We start from the raw sequence: 16984 nt of genomic DNA on the forward strand, positions 1-16984 counted from the left end.
TTCCTCGCCATCTCTGAGTACAGTTGGAATATTTAACCCTTGCTGGCAAATTACATTTCTTAACAAGCTCACTAGCAATTTTAATAAAGTATTGCACTTTTATATATGTACCAAATGCAGTTAATTATATTTAACTTTATACGTTAGAAAATACTGTTAAAGACACCCCTGTTTGCGGTTGGAACCTATTTTATGAAAAATGATATTATGATGTAGGTTTTTAAAATAATAAAATAGTTTAATTGTGTATTTCCTTTCCAATGATATTTTGATGTTTTATTTTGATAGAAACAGCAGGTGATAATAATTTTGGTCATTTTGACGGATTTAATAGAATGCGGTTTAAATATTGCTGTTATCATAGAATATGTGACAGAGAGTTGAAAAGTATATAAATTATATGGATGCCATGATTTGTTTCTATATTTATCTTACATAAGGTGGTTTTTTTTTTCTCTTTTGATTTAAAATGCCATTGCTTTTATATTGGAACTACTATATGTAAAAGGAACAAGGTCACTTTGTGATGAGTTAGCATCCAACAGATACTCATCTTTAATGTTTTCGCTGTGTCCTGATCTCCACCCTGTCACAGAAACTGAAAGAATAGTTTCTCATGGCCTTGAATCTGTTACTAAGGGAAACTAAAGTGATTTTACATGTTATGCTTCCTTGCATTTTCTCTGGTTCATACTAAAACGATCTGAATATAAATTCAAGTTTTAACTGAAGCTTCAGTACATGGCAAGGTCGATAGTTTGTTTCTCCATTTGGAATTAAACAAAGTATATTGTTTGTGTTGTGTAGTCAGTACATTTCCGGTTACTGATTTGTATATACAAAATAACGACATGACTTTAAAAACCAGCTTACAAAAATACTGTATTTCCTTCTTTATGATTAAGTGGTACTCCATCATTTTAAAAAACCACATCATTTTCATCCATTCCTCAGTTGATGGGCATTTGGGTTTTTTCCAACATTTAGCTATTACAAATTATGCTGCTATAAATATGGGCACACATGCATCACTATGGAACAGTGTTTTTAATTATTTTGGGAAGATATCAAGGAGGGGAATAGCTGGGTTAAAGGAGACCTGTAATTCCAGTTTTATAAGGAATTTCCACACTGATTTCCACAGTGGTTGCACTAGTTTACACTTCCACTAGCAATGGAGAAGGCTTCCTTTTTCCCCACAGCCCTGCAAGCATTTTTTATTGGTTGATTTTTTAATGATAAACATTCCTTCTGGAGTGAGATGAAATCTCAGTGTTGTTTTAATTTGCATCTCTCAAATGACCAGTGATACTGAACATTTTTTCATGTACTTATTTGCCATTTGTATTTCCTCATCTGAGAAATGCATGATTATCTCAGATGCTTATTTTTGGATTGGGTCTTTGAATTTGGGGGGTCTGATGTTTTTTAAATTCTTTATATGTTCTAGATAGAAGTCCTTTGTCTGAGGGACAGCTGGCTATGATCTTTCCCACTCTGTGGCTTGTCTTTTCACTATTGGTGATTTCTTTTGTTATACAAAAGATTGTAATAAGGCAAGATCCCATTTGTTGATTTTTTGTCATATTTTCCTTGCAGTCTGGGTTTTGTTCATGAAGCCTCTGCCTACAACTGTATCTTCTAGATTTCTATCTAATTTCTCTTCCAGTAGATTTTGTGTTTGTATTTTAATATTTAGATCTTTAATCTATTTGCCTTTAGTGTAGTGCGTGGACTGATAGACATGGATATAGTTTTAGTTATCGACGTGTGGAAAGTCAGGTTTTCCAGCACCATTTATTCAAGAGTCTACCTTTCTTCCTGTGAATATGTTTGGTTCCTTTGTCAAAGATAAGGTGACTGAATGTGTTGGGGTTGTGTCTGCATCTTCCATTGTGTTCCACTGATGCTCAGGAGACCTTTATATATAAATGGATGCAACTTGAGACCATACTCATAAGAGAAATAAATCAGACCCAAATGTGTAAACAACATATCATCTCAGTGTGAGAAACTGAACAAGCAAATACTATCCAAAATGTACAATAGATACATGAATTGGGAAGAAACTATATAAAAGACAAACTGATGGAGGAAGGGGAAAGGAAGAAAGGGAAAATAATATATTTATGCACAAGATAGTTAAGGTAGTTTTACCAATGCTTTCTCCTCGCTCATTGAAAAGAAGGTTTGTGCTAATATTGTTTGGGCGAGATATCAGACCTATATCTTCTACTTTGAATAACTGTTATGAAGACAATACACAATGTATTGATTATTGTAGCTCTCCTATGAGCCTGTTTAGAAACTCTGTTTTATTAAAATGATGATCTGCTGAATGGAAGAACGTATTTACAGAAGTGTTTATCTGACTGGAATTAATATCCAGAATATATAAGAAAAGCAACACAACAGCAGAAAACAAACACCCAATTAAGAACTAAGCAATAGACCAATTTGCAAAATGATAGCCAAGTAGCCCATAATGTGTAAAAACTGCTCAACATCACCAATTACTGAGGAAATTAATACCAACATTACAAGGAGCTATGACCTCACTCTGGTGAGAATGGCTCTCACCAAAGGACCAAAGATGACAAGCACTGTCTAGGGCTTGTAGAAAAAGCATCCTTTGCATACTATTGCAAGGATGGGAGTGTTAATTACGACAAATGAATGGGCATTTCTCAAAAATGTAAAAATAGAATTACTGTATGTTCCAGCTATTGCACTAGCTGGTATATGTCCAGAGAAAATGAAATCACTGTGTTGAAGAGACATTCATGCAGTTTATTGCGGGAATACTCACAATATTCAAAAATAGAAAAAGCCTAGATGTCTGTCAAATGAAAGCTAGAGAAGATGTACTAGGTATCCAAAATGGAATATTATGCATTCAGAGGGTGAAATTCTAATTTTAATACAATTTAAAATTTATATCGAGAAGAGTGAATAGGTTTAAAGGTATTTTAAAAGAATAATCTTATAGAATTTTGATTGAAAGTAAATTATAATGCAGGATTTTAAATTAAATGTTAACAGGAAAAAATGCAGTGTACGGAGTTTTGTTTTATTTTATTTATTTATTTATTTGCTTACTTACTTATTTGGTGCCAAGGGTCAAACTCATGACCTTGAGCTTATCAGGCAGGCACTTGTGCCACTGAGCTAAATCCCCAGTCCTGAGTTTCGTTTTAAATGTTGTTAAATTTGAAATATATTTGGAAAATCTGGGCAGAATAGTCAAATAGTTTCAAGGAATTTATTTGTTACAAACTGATTTAACACCATTTTGTTGAAAAATTCAGCAAAAATAGATAGTAAATTAACCATTTAAGCATATGTTGGTCATTCAGTTGTAGTTATCAAGTATTTCTAAAAGTTTATTCCAGCTGGGTTTTAGATAAAGAACTTTTCCTCTAAATGGACTATTAAACGTATGTCTTTTTGTTCATTTTCTACTTAAGTGTGTAAAACAAAATCTTACAAGATTGGCCTCTGAGTTTCTCTCTTTAGTGCTGAGAATCCTAGCAGTTCTTGATCCCATTTCTCATTTGGAATGAATATTGTGTCTCCCCTTTGTTATATGCGGGACTTTATTTTGTTCAATAGCCTCTCCTTATTTAGGTATAAATTCTGTGAGGGAATGGGATAATCCTTTCTTCACTATTCTTTTTTTTTTTTTTTTGTACCGGGAATTGATCTCATGACCTCACACTTGCCAGGCAGGTGCTCATGCTGCTGAGCTAAACCCCGGACCCCCTTCTTCACTATTTTTATCTGTTGCCCAGCAAAATACATGGTCTAAATAAAGGATGAGCTACTTGGTTTTTATTCTGCCACAGCTGCGTTAGCTGCAATTAATTTTAATGTTAGCTACATGGCGATTGTTTTCATAGAAATCAAATTTATGATTGTTATGAATTTTAGACCTATCTGAGATGATTAGAGTATGTATTCTACAGTATTTAAGAATATACATGAAATTAATATCTTTCTGATGCATAGTACAGTTGCTAACTTGTAGAGGAATCTCAGATTCTTGAGAGTGAGTTAGAAACTTTTTGGCTGCAAGATACAGCAGACTCACAGCCAGTTACACACAGTATTTCAGGACTATCAAGTATTCTTTGAAGCCCACCTCAAATCTCCAGAAATACTCAAGCTCTGGTTTGAGAAAGTCTTGTAATGAACATCTCTGTTGCATGATCAGCAATTCTTCTCCTTCAAGAATTCATGGCTTTTGAACAAACTTTCCTTTAGTTACTTTTGTCATTGCTGAAACAAAAATTCCTGATGCCCAAAGTTAAAGGAGGAAAGGTATATTTCAGTTCACAATTTGTAGAGATTTCCCTCCTTAGTCCGCTGTCTCCAAGGTAGAGTGGCACATCAGAGGGGCATCCCAGAGGAGAAGCAGTTCATGGCGAGCAGAAGGCATCAGAGAAGCAAGTAGTTAAACAGCTTCCTTCTGTCCTTTTATTGTGTGCATTCCACCTGCGCTTTAGCTGGGTAGCACTCACACCCAGGGTGGGACGCCTTTACTCCCACCATCTCACCCTCCAGACCCAACCACCTCCAAAAAACCCACCTGTGACTGCAGTAGTTTTTGGCAGACATCTAGATACAACCCATAATACACCTGCTGTGTGGCCAGTAATGTGCAGTATGCTCGTGGTATAGTGTTCTCTTAAATTTGATTTATTGCTGAGCTACTTAAGGTGAAGGAAAGGAAGTAACAACAGCAAGAGTATCCTGCATCAGTTGATGTATTAGGTCATAAACTCCCGTTTGCTCAGAGCAGCTCTGGCTTACAGCTTTTGTCTCACCTTTCGCTTTTGAAAGTGACTTTACTAGATGCCATATTACATGTGCATCCCTCCTGTTTATGGAACAGTTACCAGTGCCACACACTTCCAAGCAGCTTACCATTTACAAAATTAATACAAGGAATTGAAAATAATTCATAATTGGAGAAATGAGAATCCTTCACAATGAGTCACAGAGTGACTTTTGAGAATATCGTAGAAATCAAATGGAATATCAGTTCTTACACATCATCATTTATCATTGAATTTGAAGACTGTGTATCACCTTTCAAAAGCCTCTTCTCTAAACACAGAAGCCATTGGGCAGACATCCTAGATCTAAAATCACAACTTTATGATACTGCATTCCTCCTACCTTTTGTAAAAGTAAATTTGTTGGGGGCTGGGGATTTAGCTCAGTGGCATAAGCGCCTGCCTTGAAAGCAGGCAGTTGTGAGTTCTATCCCTGGCACCAATAAAAACAAAAAGGCCAAAAAAAAAAAAAAAAAAAAAAAGTAAATTTGTTTCTGACAGATGAGGTCTTTAACTTTTAAAAATGTCTCGCTGTGGTTATCTATAAAGATGATAGGATTTTGTACTACATGAGATTATCTGCCTTAAGTTTGCCCTAAGTAGAAAGTAAACTAAAAACACATGATCTGTGAGTAAAACTGCCTGCTAGTGTATTCAAGCCTACTATTGTTATTGCATTTGTGTTACAATACATCAATATATGTGATAAAAGAAATTTCAGAGAGTATCTTATAAACTTTAGTAAGTTAAAATGGTGTAAAGATGCAGACATTGTAATATATGTATTAATCAATATTTGACAACTGATATTCACTGATATTAGTCATTGTTGGACATATAAACCTCTCTGGATTATAGTTCTTTGTAACTAAGCAGTGTTTAATATCACAAAATGGGTCTTTGCTCCCTTATTTGGTTTAAACTCCAGAAAGCCCAACATGAAGTATAAATGCAGAAAGTTGACTCATTTGATCATATATTGATTTACATTTTCCTACACAACACATCCCAATTCAGTTCTTGTCATTTTATTTACTAAGGTATTTTTTCTTCCTTCTAGAACGGGACCTGTTTGGAGCTGAACCTTTTGACCCCTTTAACTGTGGAGCAGGGGATTTCCCTCCAGATATTCAATCAAAATTAGATGAAATGCAGGTGACTGTTTTAACAGATTGCACAATAAATGGTTTATTTATTGTCTGGGGTTTATTTATAATCTGGGAAAACGAAAATGTTATATCCCCAAACTATTCTTACCTTGATTTGCTGTTCCTATAAAAACTTTCTTAAATTAGTTTAAAAAATAATTGTACTTAGTTCTAAAAATACTTCTATACATGGTAAGAATTAAGGTGTTGGTTTTCTTAATGGTTTAATTTACAATGAAAAGAGGATGGTTCTTTTTTTTTACACAAAATAACATAGATTTTAATGCTTTGTTGTTTTGAAAGCCAGAAACTAAAAGGTCAGTGCATTTGATTTACAAGGTTTGATCTGGGTCTTCAGTTATGAATTTTAAAATTGTTACTGGAAGATGAGGAAAATCTTTGTCAGAGCAGCATAATTCTGTCTGAAAAGAAGCATTGTAGCTGTGGGTCACAATTTCTGGATTCTTACTGAAAAAGCAGGCACAGTGACAGCTTCTTTAGGAAGGCCGTGCAATTGAGTTTTCTCATCTGTCTCTTATTTTTCAATTATAAGTTGCTCCAGACATTTGAGAAAACTTATTTTAAAAGTTATGTATAATGCACCATGATTAATAAATAGTCTTCCAAAGGTTAATGACTGCTATTTATATTTACCCTTTACATTTGGGCAAAACCATTCTGTACTGTTTTCATCAAAAAATTTACATGTGGTGGAATCCAGACAGACACCAATTATATAAAGCTATTTGAGGAGCCATTGTGAAGACACAGGAGTAAGGTGCCAGAAGTGCTTCTGTTGATTAGTCTTAGGCTCATACATCCACTCTCCATGTTTCAGTTTTCTCCCCTACCAGTCCTCCTCAAAAACAAAACAAACACTCGCATATGGTGGCTCACTCCTGTAATCCCAGCCCTCAGGAGGCTGAGGCAGGAGGGTCATTGCAAGTTGAAGACCAGCCTGGGCTACAAAGTGAGGTCAAGACCATCCTGAAGTGCATAGTGAGACCCCGACTCAAAAAGACACACACCAGAAAAAGACCAAACAAACAAACAAAAAACAACCAATGGGGGACTCGAATCTAACAGGAATAAATACATTCTTTCCCTGGAATGATATGAATACCCTCTGCTCAAGTTGGATTGCATGTCTGTTTTTGTAGTGTTATGTGAAAGCTTTCAGTGTTCTAAACTTAATAACATGCCTTTGTTTTAATTGTTGAAGTATATAATATGTCTTGAGTTTCTCAAAGAATGTGTTTGAACAATGTTCTCAACTTGTATGATTCCTAATTCCAATTTACATGAAAAATAATTTAGATGCTTAAATTTAAATTGTTAGAAAATTTCCTAAATATTTGCCTCAAAAGTCATGAACCGCTTATATTCAGAGATCTTATGCAAATATAAAGTAAAAATATAAACCTAATAAAAGAAATATTGCCAACAGTAGAATTCACAGTAAGTTGTTTCATGTTGCAGGTTGTTTCATGTTTCATGTTGAAAGTCCTTAGTTGTTTGAAATCACCCCATCAGATTCGTGTGTCCTGCCTGATGGCACAGATTTTCCATTCTTCAGATAGTATGAAACTTTCACTGAAATAGCAGGGTTAATTAATGAGAATACCATATTCCACACGAAGTGTGTTCCTATCTTTTTTCATTCCTTTTGCAATCAGGCTAGTGCTACTGGAGACCAATGCATTTCCAGAAGCAGGCACAAATGTGTGCCCTGTGGGAAGGTAGGGCATGTTCTTATGGTGATGCCCATCACAGTGAAGGGCTTTTTTGTTTTGTTTGCTTATCACAAAATTTTAAAAAAACTCTAACAATTTTCAAAATACAGTAGGTCTCCAGTTCCAGGTTTTTGCAGTAACCAAGTTTGAGAAACATTGCATTGGGATGACTTGGTGATGTGTTAGCCAAATAATATTAACTGTGGTAGTTGTTGTTCTTTGCTAATCCTAATATTTTCTTAATATCTTCTCTTTATTCTTTTCTGCTTTCATGTTGGGTAGCGCCAGCGATGGTTGGTATATTATTTTCATAATAATTTCAAATAACTCGACTATTTGAAAGCTAAAATTTTAATACTTGCATGATTTATTTCATAATTCAACAGCAGTTTCATGTGAGTGTGTCTGAGAATAAACTGTTCAATGAGATTTCATAGTCTACATTTTAAGGTTATTTTTAATAATTTAGTCACTATTGGATTATTTGCTATATTGCTTATTTATTTTAGTCTATAATTAACTTGCAAGGTCACTTTAATTGAAGTAAAATAATATATTCTTGAACTAAAGTGTATGATGAGTTTTGTTTTTAATCTTTCTGTGCTATTAATCTAAGACACATTTAGCACTTTCTCTACACATTAAAATAAACGTAATACAGTGTAATAGGTTCTCTATTGAACTAATAAGCATAGTGAAATATTTAGTTAACTTTCAATGACACAAGGTTATGATTAAATTATTCTTAAAGTAACTGAATGAATTGAAATCATAGAAGTATCTAATGAATGCAACATTTCATTTTACTAGTTAGAAAGTTAGATGTTTGTTTGAATAAGTAATGTAATATTTTGATCTGACAACTTAAGCTGCATGGCACCTTAATTTCATAGCTGCAGCAATAGGATGATACTGATAGTGATAGGACATCCTGACATAGTGTTCGGGTAGTACTGATAGTGTATTTCATAAACAAAAGATGAAAAGATTATGCACACGTGGTGTTAGGTCAACTATTTGGAGAAGGACAATGTACAAATGAAACCTATGCTATAACCAAATTTCAAAAGTATTAATCTTTTAAATACATTAGGAAATAATAGAATGCTCACCAGACTTTTGAATTGGAGAGAAAATTTTATAAGAGAAACATGTAGACACTTTTGTTTTATAAATGCATTTAAATTTTTCTTTCTTAGAATATATAGATATATATGCCTATTAAAACAAGTAGACAAATAATAAAAACATTAAACACCAACAAATTAATCAGAAATCAGTAGTTCACAAAAGACCATCTGGCTAATATACATGTAAACATGTTCCATCTCATCAAGGGAAGCATAAAGAACTATAAAACGCCTGTTTGCTATAGCAATTTGACAGTTTCATTTTCTTACTAACAACCAGTAAAAGTGAAAACATAATAATAATTCTAAATTATTGTTAGATCAGGATTAGTTCATAGTATCCTCATGGGGAATAATTTTTATTCGTATATGTGTTTCTATTTGCTATCAAAATCTGTTAAAACAGTATATTCTGAGCAGAAAATAATTATAAACTTCTTGAGTCTCTACACAAATATCCTAATAAAATTTTCCATATTTATAAAGTACCAGAAACAGATGAATTACTATAAAAAGTATTAGTAAATAACGATAAATTAGTTTTCCAGTAATTTTAATACACTTTGAATTTTATTAAGATAACAAGAAAATAGAAAATTATAAATATATATATAATACATTTTAAAAAGCTGTTATAATTTAAATGATTTATAAACCAACAAATAGGAAAAATCGAGGCTCAAAGGACATAATTCAGCATGTAACAGGTGCCGTATATATTCATTGCTGAGAAAAAATACCTGAAACTCACAAGTCAAAGCAGGAGAGCTTTATTTTGGGTTACAGTTTGTAGAGATTTCAGGACATAGTCGGCTGGCTCCAGTCCAGGTTGGCATTGCAGAGGAGAAACAGATCATGGTAGGGCAGGCAGGAGAAGCAGCAGCAGTAAGCCTGCTTTTCTCTTGTATCCCATCCCATCCGATATAGCCTATTGCTTGGTGCCACCCACACCTTGAAGATACCTCCTGCCATCCACACCCAAAACTATGCTAAACCAATCAATGCACTAATGTAATTCTCACGCCCTTAATCCATCTTCAACACAACCTAGATCCAGCCACCTCTGTAAAGCTCCACCTATGAGCAAATGAGGCTTTGTGGTTGTGTCTAGATTCAAGCAATAACATGTATAAATGTTTTCCTTCCGTCATGCATTTTCCTATTTCCAAATAGGAAAATAAGCCAAAATAAACCTTTGTCAGTATGAACAAAATGTTTCAAATGCAAAGCTATTATTAATACTTTAATCATAAAATAGCTTTTTGTGAAATGTATTAGTCTGTGATTTTTTCAGTCTCTGCATGAAGTAAAAAGACTCATGTTTAACCAGATGTTCAAAATCCAAGAGAATATGGAAACTCAAAAGGATTTTGACTTCATTAAATCATGATTTACAAAGTGAAATTTCTGAAAGTTACAAAGTATGTGGGAAGTTTAGGAAGAAAGAAAAGCAAGAAATCTTATAATAACGTATCTGTCAATTGGGATGATTAGAATAACTTAGGGGCACATTATCCTTAAAAAATCAGCACAGTCATATCGCAAGTGATAGTCAAGTACTTTATTATTGAAATAATCATGAACATTTATTTTGCTTTAGTTGCTTTTTTGACTTTCCAATACTGATAACACAATGATAGTATTTTTGAGATAAGTGAAATAATACCGGTTTATTGTCAGATTGAACCAATACACTTTAAAAATATTGAGTGGCTTTAAAACATTACAAAGGTAGTTATTAATTTCTTACCTGTCATATCTGTCATTTATTTGTAATACGTGAGAAAATGATGGCATGCACAGTGCTTCATATACCTGAATAAAAATGTAAAAGAATAGTTTACTTATAGTATTTTCAATTTACAGTACTTCAATTTACAGTACACTTATTTTGAAAGTGTTCAATGCCTTTTGAAAAGATACAAAAAATGAGGTAAAATATTTCTGTGATAATAACATTTTAAAAAATAATGGTAAGTACTCTGAACTTCACCAATTTGTGTACAGTTAACATGCCAAGTGCAGGGCAGAGGTTAGTACACCTTTAAAGCGAGGACATTGTTAATCTCTGTACTATAAACATAATGAAGAAGAATCTCTGGGCATTCATTACAAGTAAAGAGTAGCTTACCACTTTATAAGTACTTCTTCCTCCGTATGCTAATTTTGTACAAATAGAAGTACATTTAAGTACTTACTAAATAAAAGTAACTAGGACATTTTGACACTTCCACGATGTGACCTCTAGTTCCACTGATCAACTCAAGTCAGTGCTTTTCATCTCAGTAGCTCAGTACACACAGATTCAAGGCTCAGGGTGGGAAGAGATGCTGAGACCAGAGATGGCCTAAAGTCAGTTGTCTACCCAGAGTGCTTCGGGTCTTGGAGTGGAGGACCACTTTTAGCCATCACTTTTTAACTCAGCTTTTAGAGTGAAATGAAGCACGCAATTCACTGCAGTTGCATGTCTGATGGTCACTTAACTCCTGAAACACACTCAGGCACCAGTCCACTGAAAAGCGGTAGCAGGACTGTATGGGGAGCTTAGGTTATGGGATGACCTTAACAACAATTATTTTATGCAGCCTCTGGGTATTGGTAAGGAAGAGGAAAAGGTGAAATTTAATGAGCTGTCTTGAAGCGTAGCTATTTTAGTCCTTATTAATAATGATCTTTGAAGCCAAAAGATTTAACCTACAGTAGAATAACATAATAAGTAAGTTCTTCTGTAAAAAGATTCAAAACCTAAGACGTAAATTTTTTAAATTTTATATAGAGCTTTTTTTCCTGATTCTCATGCATGGTAACCTGACCTACACTTAAAGCATTAAAATGCCAGTGAGGATAAAATTTTCCCTGTGAGATATATCTATAAAAAGTTTGACAAGCCAACATTTGGTGGGTAATTAGTTCTTAGTTGATCAAAGCACAGAGATTTGAATTTCTGTTCATGGTTACTTTTACTTAGTGATTTTATTTTATTTTATTTTTATCATAGCAGTTGTATTTTAATCATTTTTATTCTGTTTTGCAGGAGGGGTTCAAAATGGGACTAACTCTTGAAGGCACAGTATTTCACCTAGACCCGCTTGACAGTAGGTGCTGATGTCAAGAAGGAGACGCTGCCCTGTGTTCCATTTGTTTATATCCATTTATATCATGCATTGTTACTTTGAGACAGGTATATAAATGTGCCAATATGTTTTTGGACATCTTCATGTTTTGAAAACTATTGCAGTAAAAGTTCTTCACACTCAGTGTTGATCTGTAACTTTTATTTTGAAAGCAACTTAGCATAGTGTATATCTTACCTTTCAGTTCCTTTGGGTTTCTGTTGTCAATGGATTTGTAATTGAAACACAAATCCCTACACTATGCTTTGTCTCTGGTCTAAATAATTCACATCTTGAAGTTTGAGTTCATTCTCCAGGCTGCTGATTTATTTCTGATGTTGTAAAAGCCATACCTGAAATGATAACTTAAAACTCTGAAGAGATATACCAATGCCAGACTACACCTGTTCAATTTTCAAATCAATAAAAATGCTACCGTTCACTAGATAGATGTCATTTTACGTACAAAATGCTGTTCACCTCCTTGGGAAAATGTTAACTTTGAATTTTGTGCCACCTTTCCACTAATTTTTGGCTGATAAACACATACATTCCAATAATAATTAAATCAAATATATTCATAATATAAGCAAATACAAGGTAATAATATCATATTATTAAAAGTCTCTAACATGCTTGTTTTATAAATAATGACTGTGAAAAACAACAAAAACATTTACTATTAGCTAAATTTTTAAAAATCTCATTTCCAATGTATTATAACATTACTGTAAAATCTAAATCTCATCTGCCCTTTAAATGTATTTGAAATGTATGCTGTGTATAAATACAATGCCTATTATGCATACTTACTTTACCAAATATATTTCTACTCAGTAACTATTGTCATATATTCTTCTTTAAGAATGGTATTTTTCCTCACTGAAGTTTATTTTGTGATGCCCCATTGATTCGATACTTTAAAATGTATGACGGTAAAGTATCAAAACATTTTAAAGTTGAATCTCATTTTTCAAGTTTCTTCTCAGCCTGTTCGTATATGTGAGAAGTGAAATTCTCTGTCCACTCAATCTTGATGTGCTGCTGGACATTGCACATATTAAAAATATATTGTCTATATCTTTGCCTGTTACATAACAGACTAACAGTAACTGCGCAACAAAATGGTCAAGATTTCTAATGTGACTTATTGGTTTCAAGAAAATCAATTTATGAGAACATGGGCTTAGTTTGGATGTAACCATCAAAAATAAATGAGTAAGTAGCTTGTTTTACACATGAGACTTACCTTCAAGCACTAAAGGTACATTTTCACTAGTAAAGAAGTCAAATATGCTTATGCAATAGTACATTTGTATGTATCTCCATAAAGTTCCATGGTATATGCAGACCTTCTTGTTTGTGTTGTTATAAGTTGTACCTTAATTAGAGGGTAGTGTATGTTTCATAAGGAAGAGTCTTTATAATTTTGTTTGTCATATAGTATTTTGGAATTTATATAATGGGAATGTTTTGAAGTCATATATATGGCTTATTTTTAACAAATAGAATTTGTATTTTTATTGTACTTTAAAAAGCTTTATGTAATAGGTATATATTTAGTGGCCATTTATTATCAATGGTAACACGATAGAGTACTAAGAAGATATTTGCATATTTATGATACATTACCAATTTTTAATGGTGATCAATTCTGCTACTGGCATGATTAAATAGTATGTAATCGGTCATCAATTATGAACACGTATTTCACCAGTGCATTTTTATGATGATCTGGTTGAAAACTGTATTTCTATGTAAACTCAATGATATGTTTGATTTTGCTGAGAATAAATGATTTTAAATAAATTAAATTGTATAACTTACTTATTAAATAATGTCTCGAACTCTGTTGTTATGTAGATAGCAGATTTTCTTGGTCATAAATTGGAGGGGGGAGAGAGAACAAGCAAAATCACGGACTCTTTCAGTCAAGTAAAGAGGCAAAGGGGATCCTGACTGATACATTTTGCAGTGGGCTTGGACTAGGATTTGGGTCATGGCTGAATGTGTAATCATGAAAAGATTTGCCCTTACCTGAAAAGTGGTGTCATACACTTTAGAGACACAGGTTTCATAGGTGTAGCCTTTGCACAGAGAACAATTCATCAATTCATTCAGTAAAATCCATTTGTTACTCACTTTAGATGAAAACCATATAAGGAAACATCCCATGACTTTGCTAACTGATGCTGTTAAATTAACAAGATCCCTGCTTTAGTTTAGTGTCATTAAAGTAAGAGAAGTATATGAGTACATACATGAAACCCATTGGGTATTAAAATGCCCTCATGAACTGAGACTTTCCCTGGGAACATTTGTATTTAATTATGTTTAAATTAGGGTCCTTTGGACTGTGTAGGATCTACAGTGTCAGATACCCAGTTGATGGTTCAATCAAGACAATAGAATGGCGATGCTTTGCTGCATTTCTTCTTGTTTTGTATATTTGGGATTTAAAAAGAAAACCACCATTTTGAGATGGAATTTCTGATAAATCTGACTTTCTAAATGCTTGTATTTTTATTCTTTTTGATGTTACCATAACCATGAAAAAGCTGGCTGCTAATAATTTCTACCATGGATTTCCATCTTTATTTCCAACTTCAGTATTTACTCATGATTTTGGATTTTAGCCTGTGTTAAATTACTAAGAGAGTCTTGGACCCAAGTTTGACAGCTGGATCTGAGTCTCCTCATCAACTCCACGTTAGGCAGGTAGCAACTGTTGATATGAACATGGCTGGTTTCACCCGAGAGCCCCTGGGTCTCAGAAGAAGATGGAAGCTGCTTCCAAGAAACTTAAGGTCAATCTTTCAGTAACCTTTCTCTCCAGTGCCTTCCCGGGAAGGTTGACACAAACTTACTCCACGTCTCCCATGTTGCTACCAAAGATCCAAATTAACCCACTTCTGGAATTGCCTCATCCAAATACATAGTTTTTCTTGAATTCATCCGGAGTGGTTTTCCTTTATGCTGGAAAAGACACCAACTCCTGAGGCCTCTTGTGCTCTAGTATTTCTTTGTTTTCAAGTGCTTTTCTTTTGAAATGTGGATATTCTTTAAACAGATTGTGTTGTTTCCCCGTTCTGTTTCATAGACCCTAAGGAGGACTATTTTCCAAAATTATAGTGCACTAATAAACAAAAAGAGAATGAAATACCAGAGAAGGAATTGAGTTTAAAGGCTTATTTTTATTTTTTTCAAAATACATGATAAATTAAATAGCCAAATTTCTTACATGTTTTAAATCTGTATTACCATATTTCCATAATTCTACGACAGAAATTTGCAATAACCTGTTTTATCATATTTACCTCAGCTACGATTTTTGGCATTGAGTCAGATGCACACTCAAATATGAACCCAACTTCTTCCGACTGAAGCCAACTCTTGTACAATGCAAGAAACTGTCAACTGCTTTAAAACATGAAGATTTTGAAATGTTGATGTTTTTATTAAACTAGATCTGGCTAGAAGGTGTAGGAATTATCATTTCAACAGCATTCTTCAATATATATTGTACCTGTCTACATCCCTATTAGGAACTTTCTGGAATCCTACAACAGTTTCTCATACCTTGGACTTAACCAACTTGTTATTGTTAATGTATTTGCAAAATATCAATTAATATTATCTTGGAAACATCTTTTTATTTTAATTACTTTTTTAAACTTTTCTATTTTTTTCAACCATCTTGAAGGAAAGTTTGCCTGCCAGTTTTATATTCTCTTTAAAGTCAAACACAACACTATTTTTAAGCATTTGGAAAAAGGGTTGAGTAATCCTTTCAGCAAGCTTCTTGCTAACTATGTGAGTTCAAATTTCTTATACTCTGTTGGAGAGAAAAGAACAACACAGTTTCTAAATAAATATTCAGAGAACATAACCATTTTCTCTTGCTCAATGAATTCTTTTCAATTATAATCTAGACTGCAACAATAATTTGCTAAATAACACTCTTGATAATCCAAAAACATAGAACAGCCACCACACGATCATGGGCTAAGGAAATCAGTCCCAATTGAGGGAGGAAAATAAAAGAAGAATTATTGAGACTCAAAAGGCTATGAAGATTTAAAGATAGATGTGATGTAGTTAAGGATCATTCCCTGCACTCAAAGGAGTGGGGAGCTACATTTGCTAAGCTTGTTTGTGTATTAAAGGATGATAGTTAAAAACTCAAACTGTGACTTTGAATTCAGTAACATGGACACATTGTTTTCATTGGTTGTAAAAAAAAACCTTTTAACTTAATTTATCTTTTTATTGTCCTCTTCAAGTGAGAACTCACAAGAACATGTCGAGGTCCTTCCCAGTTGACTTGTTCCTCCCCTCTGTCTCGCCAGGCTGCTATGTTCTGGTCTGTTCCAAAGGTCACTTGTTCCAGTTGAAATAGCTGTCTGGATGGCCTGGAAACTATCCAGATTCTGGTTCTTTCCTGCAAAGAAAGCAAAGATAGATGTTTGCTTGGCTACATTTCGAGAGGAAAAATATTAAAGAATTTTCTGGCTGAATTTACTAACTTAGGAAAAGTTCTTATACTTCTAAATCCCATTTAAAAGTATTACTTCCCAGTGCTGTATGTTTATTTCAGCTTTTATATGCTTCTAAAAATCACTTGTTTACCTTTAGTATCATTAAATAATTTAATAGGTAGTTGTATGTTAGAAGCGTAGAAAGAGAAATTCTGGAAGAGATTCGGAAAATTCTAATGTTGCTTGCTTACACACATCCTCTAGTTAGTTAGTTCTTCATTTTCCTGTTCTTATAGCTGCGCATTTGAAGATAAATTAATTTGAGTTGTTCTACGATTGGGAGGAGCCAGGTAATGAGGGGATCATCATAAACTTCAGACAGTTCAATTCACTGGCACCTTATGCAGTGTCCACAGATGCCTGTTTATTTCCCATGCGAGCTGGACCATGTGTGGACCAGGGAGCACTAAGAATGATGCAGTTGTACAAAAGGCTTTTTCTGCAGGGATTCCTCTGATGATGGCTTCATCTTTCTTCTTTTCCA

At 33.7% G+C, this 16984-nt stretch overlaps 1 protein-coding gene across 16 annotated transcripts in view; it reads left to right on the top strand.

Annotated features, from left to right (window-relative positions):
* The window catches only part of Gulp1 (GULP PTB domain containing engulfment adaptor 1), a 255414-nt gene extending 241626 nt beyond the window's left edge, over window positions 1–13788 (top strand). For all 16 annotated transcript variants that reach the window (XM_063259425.1, XM_063259423.1, XM_013142555.3 and 13 more), the window contains 2 exons: window positions 5899–5993; window positions 11884–13788. In XM_063259425.1, the coding sequence (XP_063115495.1) occupies window positions 5899–5993; window positions 11884–11955 (167 nt within the window). In that variant the 3' untranslated portion in view covers window positions 11956–13788. The remainder of the gene's footprint in view (window positions 1–5898; window positions 5994–11883) is intronic.
* The last annotated feature ends 3196 nt before the right edge of the window (window positions 13789–16984 follow it).

Source organism: Cavia porcellus, unplaced genomic scaffold (genome assembly GCF_034190915.1).
Source record: "Cavia porcellus strain 051 isolate PalLab524CR breed Dunkin Hartley unplaced genomic scaffold, mCavPor4.1 scaffold_12, whole genome shotgun sequence".
Taxonomy (NCBI): domain Eukaryota; kingdom Metazoa; phylum Chordata; class Mammalia; order Rodentia; family Caviidae; genus Cavia; species Cavia porcellus.